Raw genomic sequence first — 18459 nt, 5'->3', positions numbered from 1 at the left:
GAAGAACCATGTTTTATAGTTAATCCATAGGAAACTACAATACAACAAGAATTAGGAATCCATAGGAATACAACAAGAATTATTAGACAAAATTGATAAAATCAAACTTCGAAGAGTCCGCCAGAAAACTTGTTGATTGTAGGATAAAAGTAATTGCTAACATTGATTTAGTTGTAAAGCATATAAAAACGAGGGGGGGGGGGGATAATACGTGCCTGAAAATTCTTTGTAAATAATGCAAAATTGTATTTGAAGCTAAAAAGCCAAATCAATTTCTTGGAATGGGAACTGTGTTTTAAAAAACTCAATTATCGAACGGAAAAGTATTAATCTCTATTAAGCGTAAGTTTACCAAATATTGTCCAGGTAAGATCATTCCTGCCGTTTCCCCATATCTTTCCTATAAACCCTCTTTCCAGAATTTCAACAGCTTCAATATACAAATCGATACATATTCCATTTCTTTTTAAGTATTTCATATGGTATATTTTATATCGTTCTCTGCTACAAGCCTATTAGGGCAAAGCAACAAAATGAACGACATTTTATTAAAAAAAAACATTGTATAAAAATACGTGCTGCGAATTTGAGCTTTCATTAAAATTTCCGAGTAAAATGTGATTGTTACCATTGGATCATAAATTATGCGGACGTCTTTATTTGTACAGAATATTTCCTCCAAAGCTAGGTCGCACAATGTTTAATTTATGTATCAAATCTGACCAAATTCCCTGTACCAACATCTCTCCCTTTCCACCGCCCTCTCCGACGAGTCATCTATCCCAATCCATCAAGCAAATCACTCTGAATACAAATTTTTCCCACCAATCGCCACCATCCTGCTGTACATAAGGCTAAATCCTGCAAACAAACACACACACATACACACCCATGTTTCGGTAAGATATGCATCTTCTATCGAGGGCTTTTTGATTGATATGGCTCGAGAAAACCGATTCGACCAACCCCAAACTCGCCCTGCTTTCCGCACCATCAACCAAAAGGAGCTACTCTTTCGGTTCGGTGCAGAATCGAAAAGATGAAATATCTATATCATTATTGCGCAACCTCTTCCGCCCGTCATTTAAGATCCAATGTGCAAGCACAAGAAGATGCCGGAAGAATCTTTATCTCAGCTGGGTGGGGTTGAAAAAAACACTGACCCATGGTTCGGCTGGAAAGAAGCTGCCGGAAATGCTGCCAGCTGCTGCCGATAAGGGCTGGTGAAAAATTGACTTGAACTCATTTTTATCGCAACCTTTAACCAGTCATTGCTCACCTACCGGCTGCTTGGCTGACTTTGTTTCCTCAGGGGTTTTTTTTTTTTTTACTACCACCTACACCTTAAACCTTATGGAGTTTCCCAATGGACGTCCTTTACCGTACTTCATGTGGGTCGAGATCCTACACATAATCGAACCACGTCGTACGATCGAGCCACAGTCTATTGGCAAGTGGGATTTTCTTATTCGACTGCTTTTTTTCTGTAATGGTGTTAGCTCAAGCACCGCAGTACAAAATGCTCTTATTTATCATCCATCGACCAGTGGCCGTAAAAGATCTCGAGATCGAGCACCGGGCTGCCGTAATCGACCCAAGCGGAGCAGGCCAAATTTTTGCCACTGGTGGAAAGTGGGAAAACTTCCGGACACAACCAATTTATCATAACGAGCACGCTGCCCACACTTATGAATATGTGGCCAGCAAAGTGTGTGTGCGAGTGCGGTAAAGTACGACCCGGCATGGCCCGGATCGGGCAGGGGAGGATGGAAACCGTGAAAAGCACAGGAGGATGTGTGAAAATTGAAACGCAAACGCTTCCACCGCCCAGCACGGAACGGGAAAGAACGGAACACGTCCCGGGAATAGAACGGGCCGGGAAGAAAATATAAAGCGCTGCCAATTTGAAACATATGGTAAGCCAGTGTGGATCGTCCTTTACAGAACCGGAAGTGGGCGCCCGAGAGCAGGAGAAAGTGTGTGTGTGTGTGTGTGGCTTCCGGTTCTGACGCGACCGGCCGAACTGCGGGAACGTGCATTCATTTATTTAGCTGCCTAACCGATACGGTGGAACCATTTCTCTTTGGTGAAACTTTTATTTTTGCGTTTTCCCTTTTTTTCTCATACTTTATCTACTATTGCTACGCGCTTCGCTTGCTACTCTTGAACACATTATTTTACCACTTTGTAGTAAATTGTAAAAAGAAGAAGAGTTCCACGAAACATTTATTTTGTAATTCGAGCAAATAAAATTCGATAAATATTGAATGGAGTTGAATGCGAAAATCATTCTTATATCGACAAAACTGTAACATAATTTGTAAAGATATCGTACTTCATTTTGGAGACTCAATAATATGTAATGGATGATATTTACGAAAACGTTTAACTTAATTATATCCAGTACTAACCTTTTTGCCCTACAAAGGGTTGTTAACTGATTAAAAACAGCGATATTTTGTTCCGAATTTAGAGATATTATAGTAAAAATTATGATAAATAGTATACCTGGATATACTTTGGCAACAACCTGTTTTTAGCAAACCAAGTCAAATAAACAGGTGTGTTGTTTAACGACACGTTATACACACGAAAAACATCAAGTATATTTGACATAGGAGTGTGTAACGAAGTGATATTTTTGTAACAGATCATCCAATACGTATTGAAAAAAACAACTAATTAAGCTTCATCTTCATTTGCACATAAAGTGTTGTTCTAGAAGCAACATCAAAGCTTATCCTATTTGAAAAAATATATTAATTAAAAAAATCAATCTAACCTGGCTCTTGTGCTACGTTTTATTTGCCAATGCAATACAAAAGAAAATTTAAAAAATGCTTGTCAATTTAGTCTAGTTCTATCAATTGCTAAATAAAGAAAAAGAGCACAAACATCAGACTCGTTAACATTCCGGACATTTTCCCAGCACCGTCCATTACAAGGGGTCATAAAAATATGTGTATACAAAAATCTCCCTCGATCTATCGATTCAATCGATTATAAAAACCCTCACAACGTACGGTCGTATGTTGACTATTTTTATATTAATCGCTTTTATTCCATTAGCGGTGTGTATGCAACAAAAAGTAATCGCACACAGCAAACTAACAATTGAGGGTATTATGATCCAGTTCCGCGTTATTGCTCGAAAGTTTCCGCATATTTGCTCGAATAGCAACCTGGGTATTTATACAAGTATTTCAAGGTATATAAATATATAGTTTTTAACAAGTTTCGAGCACTTTGATTTTTAATCCATTTTCAAAACGATCGAGTTATTGGTGTGTTTTATACTATGGCTAAATGGCTAAATAAATCAAAGTGACTTGTCTAAACACAACGTTGATATGAAAAGTGCATCCTGAATTATCATGTTCTTGGTAAATACCAAGATCCATAGAACCCACATATGCTTCGGACACATACGGTCTATAGAGATCCATCGACCAGGAGGTGCTTGAAACTGCTCGACGATAACGACGCGCGTCGTTTCGTATCCGCGCATCGTCTCGACACGCAGGTGGCGTCGTTTTGGATCGTCGAGACGCCCAGCCATTTTTTCGCTTTTTTCAAAGTGTTGTTTACCTTTTGTATGGGCCAGCGTCGAGAAGTTTATCGTTTCCGCGCTCCCAATCATAATACCCTCAAATATCCGGCTCGGGAAAACAAATCCGGCCGCACACAAAACAAAAGCGGAAATTTGAGACCCTCTGCTTTCCCGATGGGTGCAGGCTGCACCGTGGGTTTAACAAATAAATCCCTTTACAAAATGGCCAATCAACATCGACCGGAGAGCGAACGGGCGTGCAACTGCACCAATACAACGATGGGTTGAGTTTTTCCGGTCTGTAGTTTTCCATTGGTTTTTTTTTTTAATTCGTCCACCGATAAACTAAAACCCGATGCATCCCGCGTAGACATTCTGCGTTCAATTATTGGCCGGATCGCGAGCGCACTTGACCATCCAGCGACCATTAGATCCAGCGTATGCTGATTCCAAGTCAATCCTGGCCACCCGCCAGCAGTTTCCCTGAATTCAGGATTCCGTGATGGGTTCGTTTTTTTGGGCTCCATTTTCTTTCCGATAGCCTTTTCCAGGCAATCAAATCTCGCAGCCTCAAGGCTCCGTGTGGGAAACAACAATGAACAAAATTTGTGAGCGAACCCTTCGCTCTTATCGGGCAGGAAAGTTGATGCGCATGAGAATGCTGGTGGACGCACGTATCAACGGGCAAAAAAAAAAAACTGGCACCACATCCTCTGAACTGAACCGGGAAATCATTCGTGCAATGCCAGAAGGATGTTAACGTGCGGTGGTAAAAACTCGCGAAAAACTTTCATCCATCGCCATGGAGCTACGCTAGCCTCGGTGCCCGGCCCGGTGTTCACGGCCCGATGGATGCCTTAATCCTTTAGCGGTAATCAAGCAGTTCGCGTGCATCGTCATGGATGAGGATGTCCCACACTAGGCATTTTTATCTCTTCCATTCCTATTCCCATTCCCAGAAACTTCTCGCCAACCGTCAGATTCGAATATGGAGATACGCGCGTGCACTCAAATGGAATATTAGATTAAATTATTAACACAATACCATTCGACATCTGTATGCATGTACAGGGAATGGTGAACCCTTCGGTTTGTGCGATGGCATCGGATCCTTCCTGGATGGGTTTGGTTTTTTTTTTTTTGTTCCGAAGGTTTTTCATCCACTGATCGAAGAAGGGCCAGCGTCATCATTTATATGAAAAATTTCGTTACTAAAAGTTAAATATTCAAGATCACTTCAAGTACGTCGTTAAATATTCAAGATCACTGTTAACTTACACTAAAATCAGTGAAGAAAACGAAAAATCTTTTTAAAATACACTAGACGTGTTGACTTCAATAACGATTTAATGGAAATTTGACAAATATATCAATTTATTATTGTTACAAAATTGAATACTTTCAACGGTTTTCTGTTTCAAAATCGGAAAAAAGAATATTCAAACTTTGTTTGAATTTGGTAATACTGTTATCGCAGCGTAAAGTTTGACCACACACCTACCCACTATTTGGTAGAAGGACTGTTGATTCAATCCACTCGGAAAAGTTACTCGGATACTGTAAACTACGCCGTCGAACAATCATATGAAAAATAAACACATATACCCACACACCCATTCGCATACTCATACACAATTGCAATCCTTACCACCAAACGATGCGATAACTTTGTTGTGACACGCGAAGCGAAAACCACCCCTTTGCAATGAAATAAAAGCTGCCCATTGTTTTAATCAATTTATTGTTTTAGCTTCAGTCCGTTGGTTGGGGCTTGAGAGTTTTTTCAACCTTTTTCCCCTTGGTGCTACAGATCTCGGTGACCTTGGGGTAGAGTGATTGTGGTGGAGTGATGAACATTTTTCCATCCTGCCATGCAATGCGATACGGTCGACGAGTAAATGATGGATGAAAATCGCTCAAACCATCCCAGCCGGTTGCATTTGTAGTATATTTTTTAAACGCAGGCTATCGCCAAGCAGGCGGTTAAAACCGTTTAAATAAAACATCAATCCAATGCCATGATCCAGACACACCCTTTCCACCAGGATACATGATGCATGATAAAATTAAAAAAAACAGATGCAAACCAACTCTGCAGCACAAATGGCTGGCCCGACACATTCGTCACCCAAAAAAGAAGAAATCCACCATGGTCATCATTTCGTTTCGTTTTACGCGACCCACACCGACACATTGTCGAAATTTGTACTTTACTGACATTTATCACCCTCATTTGCCAATCGTTTCATAATGGCACGTATTGATTTCAAAGCGATTTGTAATGTAAAAAATTCCTACTATTAAACGTTTTCTGCCACATTGGTGAAATTGTCGTAAGTTTAATTCAGATTCACAAATCATGTTTCAAGAATCGAATATATATATTATACGATTCTTTGGATTGATAGATAATACTTTTAAAAAAACCATGTGTTTTTTTTTAATATTAATTGATATTACAATTATTTGTGCTCACATGATATGACGGATTTGGATTCGGATTCGGAGATCCGGATCTAAGAACGGATTTGAATCGAAAGGTTCGACGTCTGCAGGGATTTGATTTTCCCAACACTAATAAGATGTGATCAGCTGTTTAACTGCTCGAATGCACTCGTGTACTTTTCGCGCACTACTCGAATGGCTTCCCGGTGAAAATACTATGGCTGTGTAACTGTCATTCGCTTACAAACAACGTGTTTGCATGTTTGTTTTGATTCGCCGGCCAAATAAGTTGCACGATCCATCCGGTGTTTGTATATCGTATCGTAGTGAATGTTAAATTGAGCACAAAACTATGGTTAAACGTCGTTTTCCGTTCAAGAATGGCAAAGGCCAGCCCCGAAGCCAGGCTATGAAGAAAAAAATTAAAAAGGAACAAACCAGTCGTCCCCCACCCTCACGGTTTAAGAAGAACCTCAAGCATTTGGAACGTGGTCAGGAAGCAGTGGAGGCTCAAAAACGCCAGATCGAAGCAGAAAGGAAGTATCGGAGCGTATCTACCAGGGCAGAGGAGATTTTTTCCAGCGATTCCGATGGCGAAGAGGAGTCTGACGCCATCGGTACGCTGGAAGATCTTGCTGAAACTTTCAATCAAGGCGGCAATAAGGTGAACAGCGACTACAGCGAAAGTGACGAGGACGATTCCGAGGTGGAAGAAGAGGATGGTGAAGACGAACAAACGGATGTGGAAAACAGTGACGTCGACGACGCTCAAAGTGACGATGGCGAGTTTTATAGTGATGCTGACGCAGCACCAACAGATACAGAAGAGGAACCGAACAGCGATGTTGAAAACGGTGGAGTAAGTGGTACAGAAGACAACGGAGAAAGCGTCACTGAAGATAGTGGAGAGAGCGACGATGATGATGCCCCACCGGACGAAAACGATAGCGCAATATCTTCCGAGGAAGAAGATCAAAGTCCTGCGAAAACTACCGATCCTTACATGAAGCATACAGCCTTCAACATAAGTCCTTCAATGTTGGAATCATTGGCAGCGGAACCGCCAGTCGTAGAGCGCAAAGTAATGCCATTTGGTACTTTAGGAAATGTACACGTTGAACTGCCGAAGTGTGTTAAAACGGTGGCCGAAACAAAACACATTTTACAGAAAGAAATGTACGCTAAACCAGGTGAATATCCAGTTCTGCCGAAAGAAGAATCCACCAATTGGTCAGCGCTTCATGTAAAAGACAAAATCGCTCGTAACATCCCGGAAGAAATTGATTCGATGCAGCGGGAAATGTTTGCCGCCATCAACAACTATCAGGATTTATTTTATGCGAGACGAAGTTTTGAAAATGCTGATAAATTACGCTTCGTGTACTGCCTTCATAGCCTGAATCATATTGTAAAAGCGGTGACCAAAATTCAGCACCACAACATAAAACTGGCTGCGTCGAGCCAGGTTAGCAAAAAAGCTAAAGGGCGTAAGAAAAATGTACCCGTTGTCGCTCCAGAACCTACCATGGAGTATCGGGACCAAGGATTCGTGCGGCCGAAGGTGCTCATCATTGTGCCGTTTCGAGAGTCGGCGCTACAAATCGTCAACCTACTGAAACAGCTGTTTGCCGGCGATGACCCGAAAGCCGTGATAAACTACAAGAGATTTGCTGAGGAGTATGGAGGTGGAAACACGTTACAGTTTCCTCAGATCAACCGAAAACCAGAGGATTACGAGCAAACGTTTACCGGAAACATTGACGATAATTTCCGTATTGGCATTTCTTTCAACCGATCATCCATGAAACTCTACACGCGGTACTATTCGTCTGATTTAATCTTGGCTTCTCCACTCGGTCTACGAATGACCATTGGCGCGAAGGGAGAGGAACATCGGGATTATGATTTCCTCTCCAGCATCGAACTGCTCATCATCGATCAGGCAGAAATATGTCTTGCTCAAAACTGGGATCATGTGTTGCATGTTATGGAACACCTGCATCATCAACCGCAGAGCGCAGAGCATACAGAATTTTCTAGGGTTCGTGAATGGTTCCTGAACGGCTGGTCTAAGTTTTATCGACAGACAATTCTGCTCTCCTCGGTTGAGCTGCCCGAGTTCCGGTGGCTGTTTAACAAGCACTTTAAAAATTATCGTGGAAAAATCCGTTCCATCAATCACGTGCCTACGGGAAGCATCAAGCATGTGGTCGTTAAAGTTCCTCAAAGTTTCCAGCGCATTGAGACGACAACGTTAGAGTCCCAGAGCAATGCCCGATTTGCACACTTTGTGAACGTCATTCTACCACAGGCCAGAAATGTCACCATGGCACGCTGCCTCATTTACGTGCCAAGCTATTTCGATTTCGTGCGCTTGCGTAACTACTTCAAGAAGGAAGAGATAAGTTTCACCCAGATCTGCGAGTACACGACCGACGCAAAGATCGCTCGTGCCCGGGACATGTTCTACCATGGAAGCAAACATTTCCTGCTCTATTCCGAGCGGTCACATTTTTATCGACGCCATCGAATAAAGGGTATCCGGCATTTGGTTATGTATGGGCCACCGGTGTTCCCCAATTTCTACCCAGAGATGGTAAATCTCATGGCAAATGAGAACCAGAACCGAAAGGACGGTGTCGACCCGAGTACGATGACCGTTACTGTGCTGTACACTATGTTTGATTCGTACTATTTATCAGAAATTTTGGGAACACAGCGAGCGAGCTCCATCATACAAGCTCCAAGATCGGTTTATCGCTTTACGACCGATCACAAATGAATACATCGTCCAATAAAGTGTAAATTGTTAACGATTACATTAATCAATATATAATTGTTATTTCTCGATACTTTAAATTACAATTCTTACTTCCTTTGCGTAATTTTTAAATAAAACACGTTGCGTTTCCGTTTGGACCTGCACTATTTACACGTGTTGCACTCATTCAACCAAATGTTGCTTATTAACACTTTGTTGACGGGCGTTTTTTCCCCAAAACTAGCTGCTGTCACCGGGGCCAGCCGCTCCGGTAACGAACGACCGATCGAAACGGATACGACGAAACGAACCAAAAACCCGTATGCTCGACTATGCAATGGTATGCGTGCAACGTACATGTCCGTCTTTCCGTCCTCAACGTTGAGTCAAAAACAGACGAAGATCTTCGTCTCCCGTCAACAAGGTGTTAAAGAGCTACCTCCAGCTCCACGCGTATGAGTAATCATTTAGAAGAGAGAAGAGATGATCTTCGCTCTCGACCCAACACTACTTTGCTTACATTATTTTGACAGCTGACAACTCACAACATTCAGTCGAAACAGAGGAACGTCAAGTTTCGTGGCGGCACGACTACAGATTTTATAAATTCTTTTCCCATTGCTAAACGCATTTATCATAGTTGGAAGTAAGTTATCAGTGTTCGTAGGAGTGTAGTAAATCAAACGATTAGTTAATTTTCCGGATTATATAACCAGCACCATGGGCGATCAATACAACGATCAGTACTGGATGAACCAGAACAGTCAGCCGCAGGAAGCGTACGATGGCTTCACCGACAAATCGCAGATACTGGACTTCCAAACGTTCGACCAAAACAACAGTTTCTACTCGAGCAACATGTATCCGGCGTCGCAATATCCTGACCCTGGCCAAGGTGCTCCGTTCGGCGCGATGCAACAGCAATCCTCCTTCCATCAGGGTCCATCGATCTTCACTCCGACGATGATGTCCACACACTATGGTGAATCGATGCACGGTGCCGACGGTGTACCCAACAGTGGCATGGATGTCGATCCTACCGAGTTCGACGAACCACCACTGCTGGAGGAGCTGGAAATTGATCCAAAACGAATCATGGAAAAATCACTCGCTGTGTTGAACCCATTCAAGGCGTCCGCAGCACTTGTCGACGTTACAGAAACAGATCTGGCTGGGCCAATAACGTTCTGTCTCACACTTGCCGCTTGCCTGTCTGTATCGGGCAGCCGGGCCCAGTTTGGATATATCTACGGACTGTCGCTCATTTCCGTGATGGTTATGTTCTGCCTAATTTCTCTGATGTGCAATGTGGCCGATTCGAAAGTGACGGTCTCGGCCGTCGCTAGCGTACTAGGCTACAGTATGCTCCCAATCGTTGGCCTATCGATCGTGGGCGTATTTGTGACGTTGAACAATGCATACGGCATGGCGATTGCCGGCGCAGCGATTTTTCTCGCGACGATGAGCTCTAGCAAGATGTTCTGTCTAATGACGGGTGATCCACATCAGCGGTATTTGATAGCATACCCGAGTGCACTACTGTACGCAATATTTTCTTTGTTAGTGCTTTTCTAAAAGCAGTTTTCGACACGCCGGGCTGAATGTAAATTATTAAACATCGATTACAGTTTAGCGTTGAGCGAAAAAACATTACGTGAAATTAGTAGTCGTGAAGGAAATTTTCTAAAAATCCTGTTGCCACAGTCAATGTAAATCCACTGAGCAGTTGGAACCATCCTTGTGGAACTCCTACGACACTACAAATCATACCGAATTATTTGAAGTGAATTTAATAAGGATGAAGGTATTGCGAATCATTTAAAATATTCCTTTATTTGATGTATCGAATACTGCATGCCATCTGCAATGCACGAGTAACATTTTTTAAATTTAAAATATCCTGGAAATGAAACATTGTAACACCTAACTTAATTGAGAATGATCCTTCCTGCAAATAAAAATGTTTATATGTATACATAATTCTCGAACATAACTTGTTCATTATTTTCCATTACTATGGACAATTGCATAATCTTTTTAAATTTCTATTCAAGCTAATATTTTAACTAACACGTTAAAATTGTTTTTACAACTGAAACAAACATGTGATCGTAGTATTTACCAGTAAATACTCGCCATGCCGTCAGCCAATCAGGGCAATAATTTTAAACGGCTTACTTAACACCAATCTAACTAGCTAGGGAAAAAGTCGTTGGTAAAAAAACCCTTCCTCCTTTTTCAAATTGTGTAATAACGTTTTCCTGTAACCATAATTTGTGGCACAATGTTTAACCATAAATGATACCACACTGTTCGCGGGCGACTGATGTGCTCCAAAGTATCTCGAATATTACCCTCAAAACGGGAATAGACTAGAGGCTTTCTCCTCCAGTATTTTCTTGGGCCCTCTTCAACACCTCCACCCACATGAAAACAGCGCCTTGGCAATTATCACAGTTTCCCGTTGACCAATGTGTCACGTTCTAGGTGAGTATAAGAAAACATCTGGGGAAACCATGTTGAAAGTGTAGGGATGAAAAAATGTGTCTATTTAGGTAGGTTCAACTAGATCTATTTGTTAGACCTTTTAATTCAAGATATTTTCGTTACTTTTATTTTTTATAACTTCATTTTTTTAACCCCGCTCAATGAGTTGGTTTTATTCCAATTTTTAAGTTTTAATGCAATTCGAGAACAATTTAGAAGATTCTTCTTCTTCTTGGCGTAACGACCTTGTTGGCCATGCCTGCCCCGTTAAGGGCTTACGAGACTTTTTACCCTATGTGTACGTGGATAGTAAGTCCTCTCGTACAGGGGAGGGTCCAGTCTCGGTTGGGATTCGAACCCCCGCCGTCGAAGTGGTGAGCCCTGGCGTTCATAGGTCGATTTTTCAAACCGACCCTGCCGCACGGCTGTCGCGGACCCTCACGGCTGTCGGAGAAGATTCTTCTTCTTCTTGGCGTAACGACCACTTGGTCATGCCTGCCCCGTTAAGGGCTTACGAGACTTGTTTCCCTGTTGTACGTGGATAGTCAGTCCTCTCGTACAGGGGAGTGTCCGGTCTCGGTTGGGATTCGAACCCACGCCGTCGAGGTGGTGAAGCCCCGGCGCTCATGGGCCGATTTTCTTACCGGCGCTACCGCTCGGCTGTCGCGGACCCCGGAGAAGATTATTCTTCTTTTAATAAGTCCTATAAGTCCATTTGCTTGCTATATGAAACTCTACTAGTAGTCGTAACAACTAAGAGGCCTCTTTACAATTATGCGATGATTAATATGTTGCCAGACCGGAAACCCCGGTCGCAGGAAAGTTGCAACGCCGTGTAGACCTGCGGTTACATCAAACGGATATGGTCGGTTGCAAACAGGCATATTTAAAATATGAAACTCAACCCTATTTAATCTAAGAATTTGTTTGGTGTGAAGTTTAATCCAAAAAGAGGCAAAAAAAATTAAGAAATCTTTCCAGGAGCTATATGAAATTTTAGCTGACATAGTTTTATAACTTTTATGTAATTGATTTCCAAGTTGTTTTTTGTTATTCTGAAGAACATTCGTTTTGTGTACCTTTTAGCTGAAAAATCATAATAAACGTGTACTTGTTGTACTTCTGCATTGTTACATCATTACAAAAAATAATCTAACAGCCTTATTGCATCATGTTTGCGCTACGAATGACGATTTCGCTGTGTGTACTGCCAGAACTTAAAAAAAAACGTTTCAATGTGCCCCAAACTGTGTCATAACCGACACCTACCGCGCTTGGAGTTACAATTAAGTTATAAGCCCGACATGATGAGAGTTGCTCTTTCATACATCGTTTTACCATGACGATAGACAGAATAGTTTATTTCTCTACGAGCCGTGTTGAAATTCTTTGCATCGCACTTTTGGTTTTTCAAATACTTTTGTCAAATGTGAAATCATTCGACCTACCCTCGTTGGACCAGAGGGAAATTTACTCCGTCGAACAATTATCGAATGCTTGGAGGCACAACATTGGAGCATATAATTGTTCTCTGCAACCATTGTCGGAATGGCGCCCTATCGGCGAGGATGTTACCATTTGGTGTTTTAACAGGTGAGGATCATATGTCTTAACCGCCAGGCGTTTGGGAACACTGATTGTTTTATCTTGTTTTTTAAAGAAAATCTGAAAAGTTTCGTTACACCCTCAATGATCTTGGACATTTTGGGGAAATCCTCGAGCATAACCGATCCACGGTCCTGTTCATACATGGTTGGTTGCAAGACAGATCTCAGTTTGCCAAGGAGGTTGCCCAGCTTTCGCTGGCAATGACGAATAACAACTACTGTTTAATCGATTTCGAGCCACTAACAAACATCGAACTGGAACCATTTATGGAAGAGGTTTCACCCAGGATTGCAACCTATGTAGCTGGGTTTGTTCAAAGCCTAAGCGCCATTGGTATTCCGCCGCGAATGGTCTCGCTGGTGGGTGAAGGTGTGACGGCACATCTGGCGGGCCATGTTGGAGCTATCCTGGAAGGACACCTAGGCACAATTATTGGATTGGATCCGATGGGACCATTTTTTACCACCGGACCGAAGCAGCAAACGAAACGTTGCACCCTCGACAGATCCGATGCCCGGTGGGTGCAGGTTTGGTACACGTCGCTTGGTCAGCTAGGGTCAAGCACACCGTTGGGACATCAGAACATTTACATCAACGGAGGACTCCATCCGCAGCCCTACTGTGCCTGTTTTACCAGAACATTTGGTGTCAACAATCTCTGTAAGTCACGGTAGCATTGTGTTGAACAACCCGACCCGATAATTCTATTCGTTTCTCTTTGTAGTAACGGAACTGTGCAGTCACTATTTTGCGGTAAAAGTGTTTAAAGCTACCTTCGACCCATCTACCGCTCTCATGGCCACCAGGTGCCGGAACTACAAGGAATTTTTAGCGGGGCTTTGTGACATAAGGAAGGCACCACGTGTTACCGGTGATGGAACTGACGCTGGTAACTTCTACATCGAAACATCCTGCCAAACACCTTTCCTGTTGAATCCTTCAGCCATGTAAGAACCATAGGACGTTCTAGTCACTATCATGTGTTTGTGCAAATCATCCCGTCACCGTTAGGAGTGCACCTAATATAATGTTATATATGTAGTTTTTTAAGTGCTGCGAAGGTTATGTGGTTTTAATTATTTTCTATGTTCTGTGTTTAAACAAAGGTAAAAAAATCGATTGTTTTGAGTATTTGTACGAGTAAGGAAGCGATTTATTTCTTAGTCTTCTCAAAGTACAATTTACTATAAAATTTTCCTACGTAAAAACATTGAAAAAAACCATAAAGTGATGACCGTCCTGGTTCAACTATTTTCCATTCTGGTTTTATCCCTTAAGAGATGGAGGGTAAAGACAAAAAACCACGTGACGGAACACGTTATGTGTATTTAAGTAGAATATGCGATGATCAGGTTTTTTATGTGGCACGACATCCTCAGAGGGACAAGGGCTCTCTCAAAAGAGAGTTACTGTGACCGAAAGACGGTAATATTATAGATCGGTGGTAAGCCATTATAGATCAGTGGTGCAGTAGTCCCAAATAGACCGAACCCTCCCCTGTACGAGAGGCATGACCGTAAGACGGCTATTACCATCATGACTTCCAAACGTCGTCTACATAAACGGTCAATTTAAAACCATACGCCTAGAATTTTCACCCGGTTGCTCTTATATTTGACAACAGAACATCGTAAACAGAATGTTTATTAACACAACAAAGAAGGAAGGCCGTATTCCATTGAATTAACTAATAATTTGTAAAAATACGTTCGAGAAAGCAAACTAGGACGCTGTCGTACCCAGAGGATTTTCCGTGTGTTGGGAAAGGTATGCCAATATAAGCTCACAGGACTTCACTATACACTTTTCCAACTTTTCTAACGTTTTCCATTTAAGCACGTAATTTCGACTACACAAACCAAGTCATGCTAAACCGATAAAAGAATGGAGTATTACTGCATAGAGAGTGATGAAGAAAAGTTTGACGTTGCTAGTGAGCACGATAGTACGGAGGATCCACTCATAAATGATAACACTCTTGATACTTCTGCAAATGCCGCTATATCGAGACGAACATCGATGAGACAACAAACATCTAGTAAAATGCGAGCCAAAGGTGTAGCCAAAAAGACGATAAAAAGTGCCCAATCTATTTCATCCGTCGCCGGAAACACATCGCAGAACATAATATTACTTCTACGGTGCAATTATTGCTCCCTGTTATACCAGAATGAAACAATCTTGATGAAACATGAGAAGCAGTGTCAGCAGATGTTTGAGAGAAGAAATTCTGTCAACAGGATACTGGCAACAGATTTGGAAGATTGGCGAAGACGGCTACCACAAGTTACCGTCGGTGTTGTTACGAATAAGGAAAAAGTTACAACAAGCTGCTCTGAAGATATTTCTCTGACAACGCAACCCTCTCAGTCGAAGTTCACATGTGCTACACCAGTAGTTTCCAAGGTGACGAGCTTGACTAAACTCGAAGCACCTCGTTCAGCTGCAGTTTCAACATCTGAGCCCGATCCATTGGCTATTGATACTTATCCAGTCCAGCCTACTTCAAATTCCATAATTTCCACCACACCAGTTGCTAAGAAGACAGTGATAAGTTTAGCTGAGCTTGATGCTCCCTCTTCACCTGAAATTTCATCTTGCAACTCGCCCGATCCCTTGGTTTTTGATACGGTTCCCGTTCAAGCCTCATCGTATTCCATTCCCAGTGTTTCAGTTCCTTCTGCATCGGTTCCACTAGTAATTTCCTCCCCTGTGTCATGCCCTGCATCATCCCTTCCGCCAGATGTGGTAGCCAATGTCGCCTATCGTCTCGCACGTATTGAAAATGAAATAACCATGTTAAGTCGGGAGAATTGCAAGCTACGCGAGTCGTTGCAAATGTCCATCGACCGGCCGATAACGACGGAAGAGAATTGGGAAAAGATTAATACGCATAGTCAGCTTGAGGAATTCGAAGCAAAACTTGGCACAGATACTTTGTTTGCCGGTCGCATGTTTGCTAGGCTTAAGAGAGAGACGGCAAACTGCAAGCCACGTGCTACTATTGCGCGTTCATTGGATTTCCTCATAAGTCGTCAACTATTGACAAGATGTAGCTGGACCGGTGCTAAGAAACAGGTACAGAAAATCCCATTTCGCAGTTTAACACGTATCCAAACGTTGTTGCAGCGAGTGGTTGGTCGACAAGTGCCGACCGATGTGGTTAAAGAAATGGTGAGGAAAACATTGAGTCTTGCCAGGCAGAGGTTACAGCAAAATCCGGAGCTGAGAGGATCTTGCCATCAAAAGACGGGAGGTCGAAGTCCGAATAATACCGGTATGTAGTTGACAAACTGGTTAAAATTCATTATTCATTAAACACAATCAGTTATTTTAATGGTTCTACGATGTACAGATATTAATCAGCAAAATTCTGTCAGATTGAGAAAGTTTTGATAATTTAATCGAATGCGTGTAAAACATTTGTAAAATTTCATCGTGATTGTCTCATTGCTTACTATTTCACAGCTTTGAAGAGGATCAGGCAAACTAAATCGGATACCGGCGCATTATTAATGATGGTAAATATTTTAAAATTGTCTCCAAGCAATTTTTTTTTGTGATGATACATTTCATTTATCTTTAAAAATTACAGGCTGAACAAGAGAGCACATTCGTATAATGACTGCTAGGAATGGTAATTAAATGCCTGGAAGGCTGGATACTGGAGGCGCGATAGGAACTAAAATAAATGGAAATTTGGTAATAAGTTTGAAGTCGTCGAAAAGGAATAAACAACTCATTTGTACATAATTACAAGTTTGTAAGATTAATGCAATAGTAGATAGCGGGTCGGCCCACGAACGCCTGGGAATCGGCCCACGAAGGCGGTCGTTACGCCAAGAAAAAGGAGAACGAGTAAGTTATCCGATAACACGTTCCTACGTCACCCGTTTAAAATGGATTGATATAAACGTGTAAAACAATCCAACTTCTGCAAATCATTTTTTACCGATGCGAACCTTCGCAGAAAAGGCTCGAAATGAGAGCTAGAGATTGGTCCATGTTGGCAGTATTTTAGCAAAGCGTACCCAAGGAGAACCTTGCTGCACTTTCCTACGAAAGGTGTACATGCCTACCAAAAAGAACCTTGCCAAGTGTATTTTTGGTAGGCATGGACTCCTCATAACCTACCAATATTTTTTTTTTTGGGAGGCTTCTTCTTCTTCTTCGGTTTTGCGAGCTAGATTGTATCCTCCTGTGACAGGTCACCCTTTCACATTCAGAGGCTTACTTGCTCTTTGAAAGCTTTGACAGTAGAGTCATATCGCTTGGTTGTGTATATTGTGTCTGTCTATGTTTATACAAGCTATTGGAAAGATTCAGCGCTCGCCCGTTTGAATTGTGCTCTGTTTGAGTAGTGTTCCGAAAAAGGTTTCATGCATCCTGCATTAGATTTTTATGTTATTACTATCCATGAAGTTGATTATTCCTTTTATAGTTTCTCCGGACTTATCCTTCCAGTGTCTTGCCAGTCTATCGAATGTGCAGTATTTGTTATTTGCTCTTTCTGATTCATATTTTTTGCAGTAGAAAATCAGATGTTCCGCTGTTTCTGGGGTTTGGCAGATGGCGCAATTCCCTTCAGGTATGATGTTCATTTTTGCTAGCCAGTAATTTGAAGTATCCCCGGTTGACAGAAATTCAAATTTTCTGCTGCTGTCATGTACTTCCAGCAAGAGTCCCAGCAACCTCCCAGCAAGTCAAAATTTGACGGATCGCCCATGTATTGCCGCACACATTTGCATTGGTTTGCTTGGTGGTGTGGGTGAGACTAGCTCGCGTGTAGGTGTGTGTGTGTATGGTATATTCTACGAATGTGATATTTTCTTCTACCCGCAGAATGCTGCGGTGAAATCAAAACATTTGCTTTTTGAGAATTAAGTCATCGGATGTTTATTATTCGGATATTTGCAATCACACTGTTTTCTGACTTACCAGTGTAGAGATCCGGCCTCTGCAGTGGGCTTGTCGTCCCAGAAAGATCCAATTCTTAACTGCATATGCAATCCAGTTCATGCGCCATTCGACGCATTCTTTAGCTTTGCTTTTCATTCCTAAAAGTAAAAAAAAGTTAGAATGTTACTGATTTAAAGTACCTAGATTTCCATCATTTTCATAAGTTTATTAGTTTGTTCTTACCTCAGCAGTATTAATGGCACGATCATAACACTTGATGCTCAATGCACTTGCGCCTGCACTCTGAGATTGCTATGACCAGAATGCGCAAATACATGATGCTGTGGTCGCTCCATCAAGAAACACACTCACATATCTCAAATACTATTCGTACGTAAGGACGTGCGTATACGCGTATAACGACACAGTAAGCATTTGGCGATAGTTTGGTGTTGCATGGTTGCAAAGGATAGAATATACATAGGACGCATTCGCACCTTTTCTCTCCCTAAGAAAACGACCAACGCACACATTCTCATTTCTAATCATAGAGTTAAGGGGGGGAGAAGTACAAATTTTTGGATGCGGGGACCCAAAATCAGGGTGAACTGACATTTGTCGTCAACCGGGTCATGTCCTGCCAAGATACGGTTTGATATTTTGATTTCGTGTGCTGTAAGTGGTAGGCCGTGGTACCATGGCTTGATGT

General features: G+C 42.0%; 4 protein-coding genes across 5 annotated transcripts; all 4 read left to right on the top strand.

Moving 5' to 3' along the window:
* Nucleotides 1-6317: 6317 nt before the first annotated feature.
* LOC131259879 (U3 small nucleolar RNA-associated protein 25 homolog) lies at nucleotides 6318-8814 on the top strand. The gene has a single exon (XM_058261486.1). The coding sequence runs from the start codon at nucleotides 6348-6350 to the stop codon at nucleotides 8775-8777; it is 2430 nt and encodes an 809-aa protein (XP_058117469.1). The 5' UTR covers nucleotides 6318-6347; the 3' UTR covers nucleotides 8778-8814.
* A 505-nt stretch (nucleotides 8815-9319) lies between these two features.
* On the top strand, nucleotides 9320-10736 carry LOC131259883 (protein YIPF5 homolog). Of its 2 annotated transcripts, none has more exons than XM_058261489.1 (2): nucleotides 9320-9402; nucleotides 9473-10736. In XM_058261489.1, the coding sequence occupies exon 2, from the start codon at nucleotides 9477-9479 to the stop codon at nucleotides 10329-10331; it is 855 nt and encodes a 284-aa protein (XP_058117472.1). In that variant the 5' UTR covers nucleotides 9320-9402; nucleotides 9473-9476; the 3' UTR covers nucleotides 10332-10736. The 2 variants fall into 2 exon arrangements, with proteins under 2 accessions (XP_058117472.1, XP_058117474.1); XM_058261491.1 differs by having other exon boundaries at nucleotides 9344-9402; nucleotides 9448-10736.
* Nucleotides 10737-12582: 1846 nt separating this feature from the next.
* On the top strand, nucleotides 12583-13802 carry LOC131268454 (phospholipase A1 member A-like). The gene is made up of 3 exons (XM_058270817.1): nucleotides 12583-12836; nucleotides 12904-13511; nucleotides 13576-13802. The coding sequence occupies exons 1-3, from the start codon at nucleotides 12583-12585 to the stop codon at nucleotides 13800-13802; spliced, it is 1089 nt and encodes a 362-aa protein (XP_058126800.1).
* A 716-nt stretch (nucleotides 13803-14518) lies between these two features.
* LOC131259881 (uncharacterized) lies at nucleotides 14519-16585 on the top strand. Its single transcript, XM_058261487.1, has 4 exons — nucleotides 14519-14618; nucleotides 14688-16128; nucleotides 16320-16372; nucleotides 16447-16585. The coding sequence occupies exons 2-4, from the start codon at nucleotides 14736-14738 to the stop codon at nucleotides 16471-16473; spliced, it is 1473 nt and encodes a 490-aa protein (XP_058117470.1). The 5' UTR covers nucleotides 14519-14618; nucleotides 14688-14735; the 3' UTR covers nucleotides 16474-16585.
* The last annotated feature ends 1874 nt before the right edge of the window (nucleotides 16586-18459 follow it).

Source organism: Anopheles coustani, chromosome 3 (assembly GCF_943734705.1).
Source record: "Anopheles coustani chromosome 3, idAnoCousDA_361_x.2, whole genome shotgun sequence".
In the NCBI taxonomy this organism is placed as follows: Eukaryota; Metazoa; Arthropoda; class Insecta; order Diptera; family Culicidae; genus Anopheles; species Anopheles coustani.
Note: the sequence above shows the minus strand (reverse complement) of the source record. Positions and strands in the feature narration are given on the sequence as shown.

Bases quoted from the DNA above. Each gene is read 5' to 3' on its own strand.
- LOC131259879 (XM_058261486.1), top strand. From the start codon at position 6,348: ATGGTTAAACGTCGTTTTCCGTTCAAGAATGGCAAAGGCCAGCCCCGA.
- LOC131259883 (XM_058261489.1), top strand. From the start codon at position 9,477: ATGGGCGATCAATACAACGATCAGTACTGGATGAACCAGAACAGTCAG.
- LOC131268454 (XM_058270817.1), top strand. From the start codon at position 12,583: ATGACGATAGACAGAATAGTTTATTTCTCTACGAGCCGTGTTGAAATT. The intron at 12,837-12,903 runs GTGAGGATCATA...TGTTTTTTAAAG, and splicing joins ACCATTTGGTGTTTTAACAG to AAAATCTGAAAAGTTTCGTT. The intron at 13,512-13,575 runs GTAAGTCACGGT...TTCTCTTTGTAG, and splicing joins ATTTGGTGTCAACAATCTCT to TAACGGAACTGTGCAGTCAC.
- LOC131259881 (XM_058261487.1), top strand. From the start codon at position 14,736: ATGGAGTATTACTGCATAGAGAGTGATGAAGAAAAGTTTGACGTTGCT. The intron at 16,129-16,319 runs GTATGTAGTTGA...ACTATTTCACAG, and splicing joins TCGAAGTCCGAATAATACCG to CTTTGAAGAGGATCAGGCAA. The intron at 16,373-16,446 runs GTAAATATTTTA...TAAAAATTACAG, and splicing joins CCGGCGCATTATTAATGATG to GCTGAACAAGAGAGCACATT.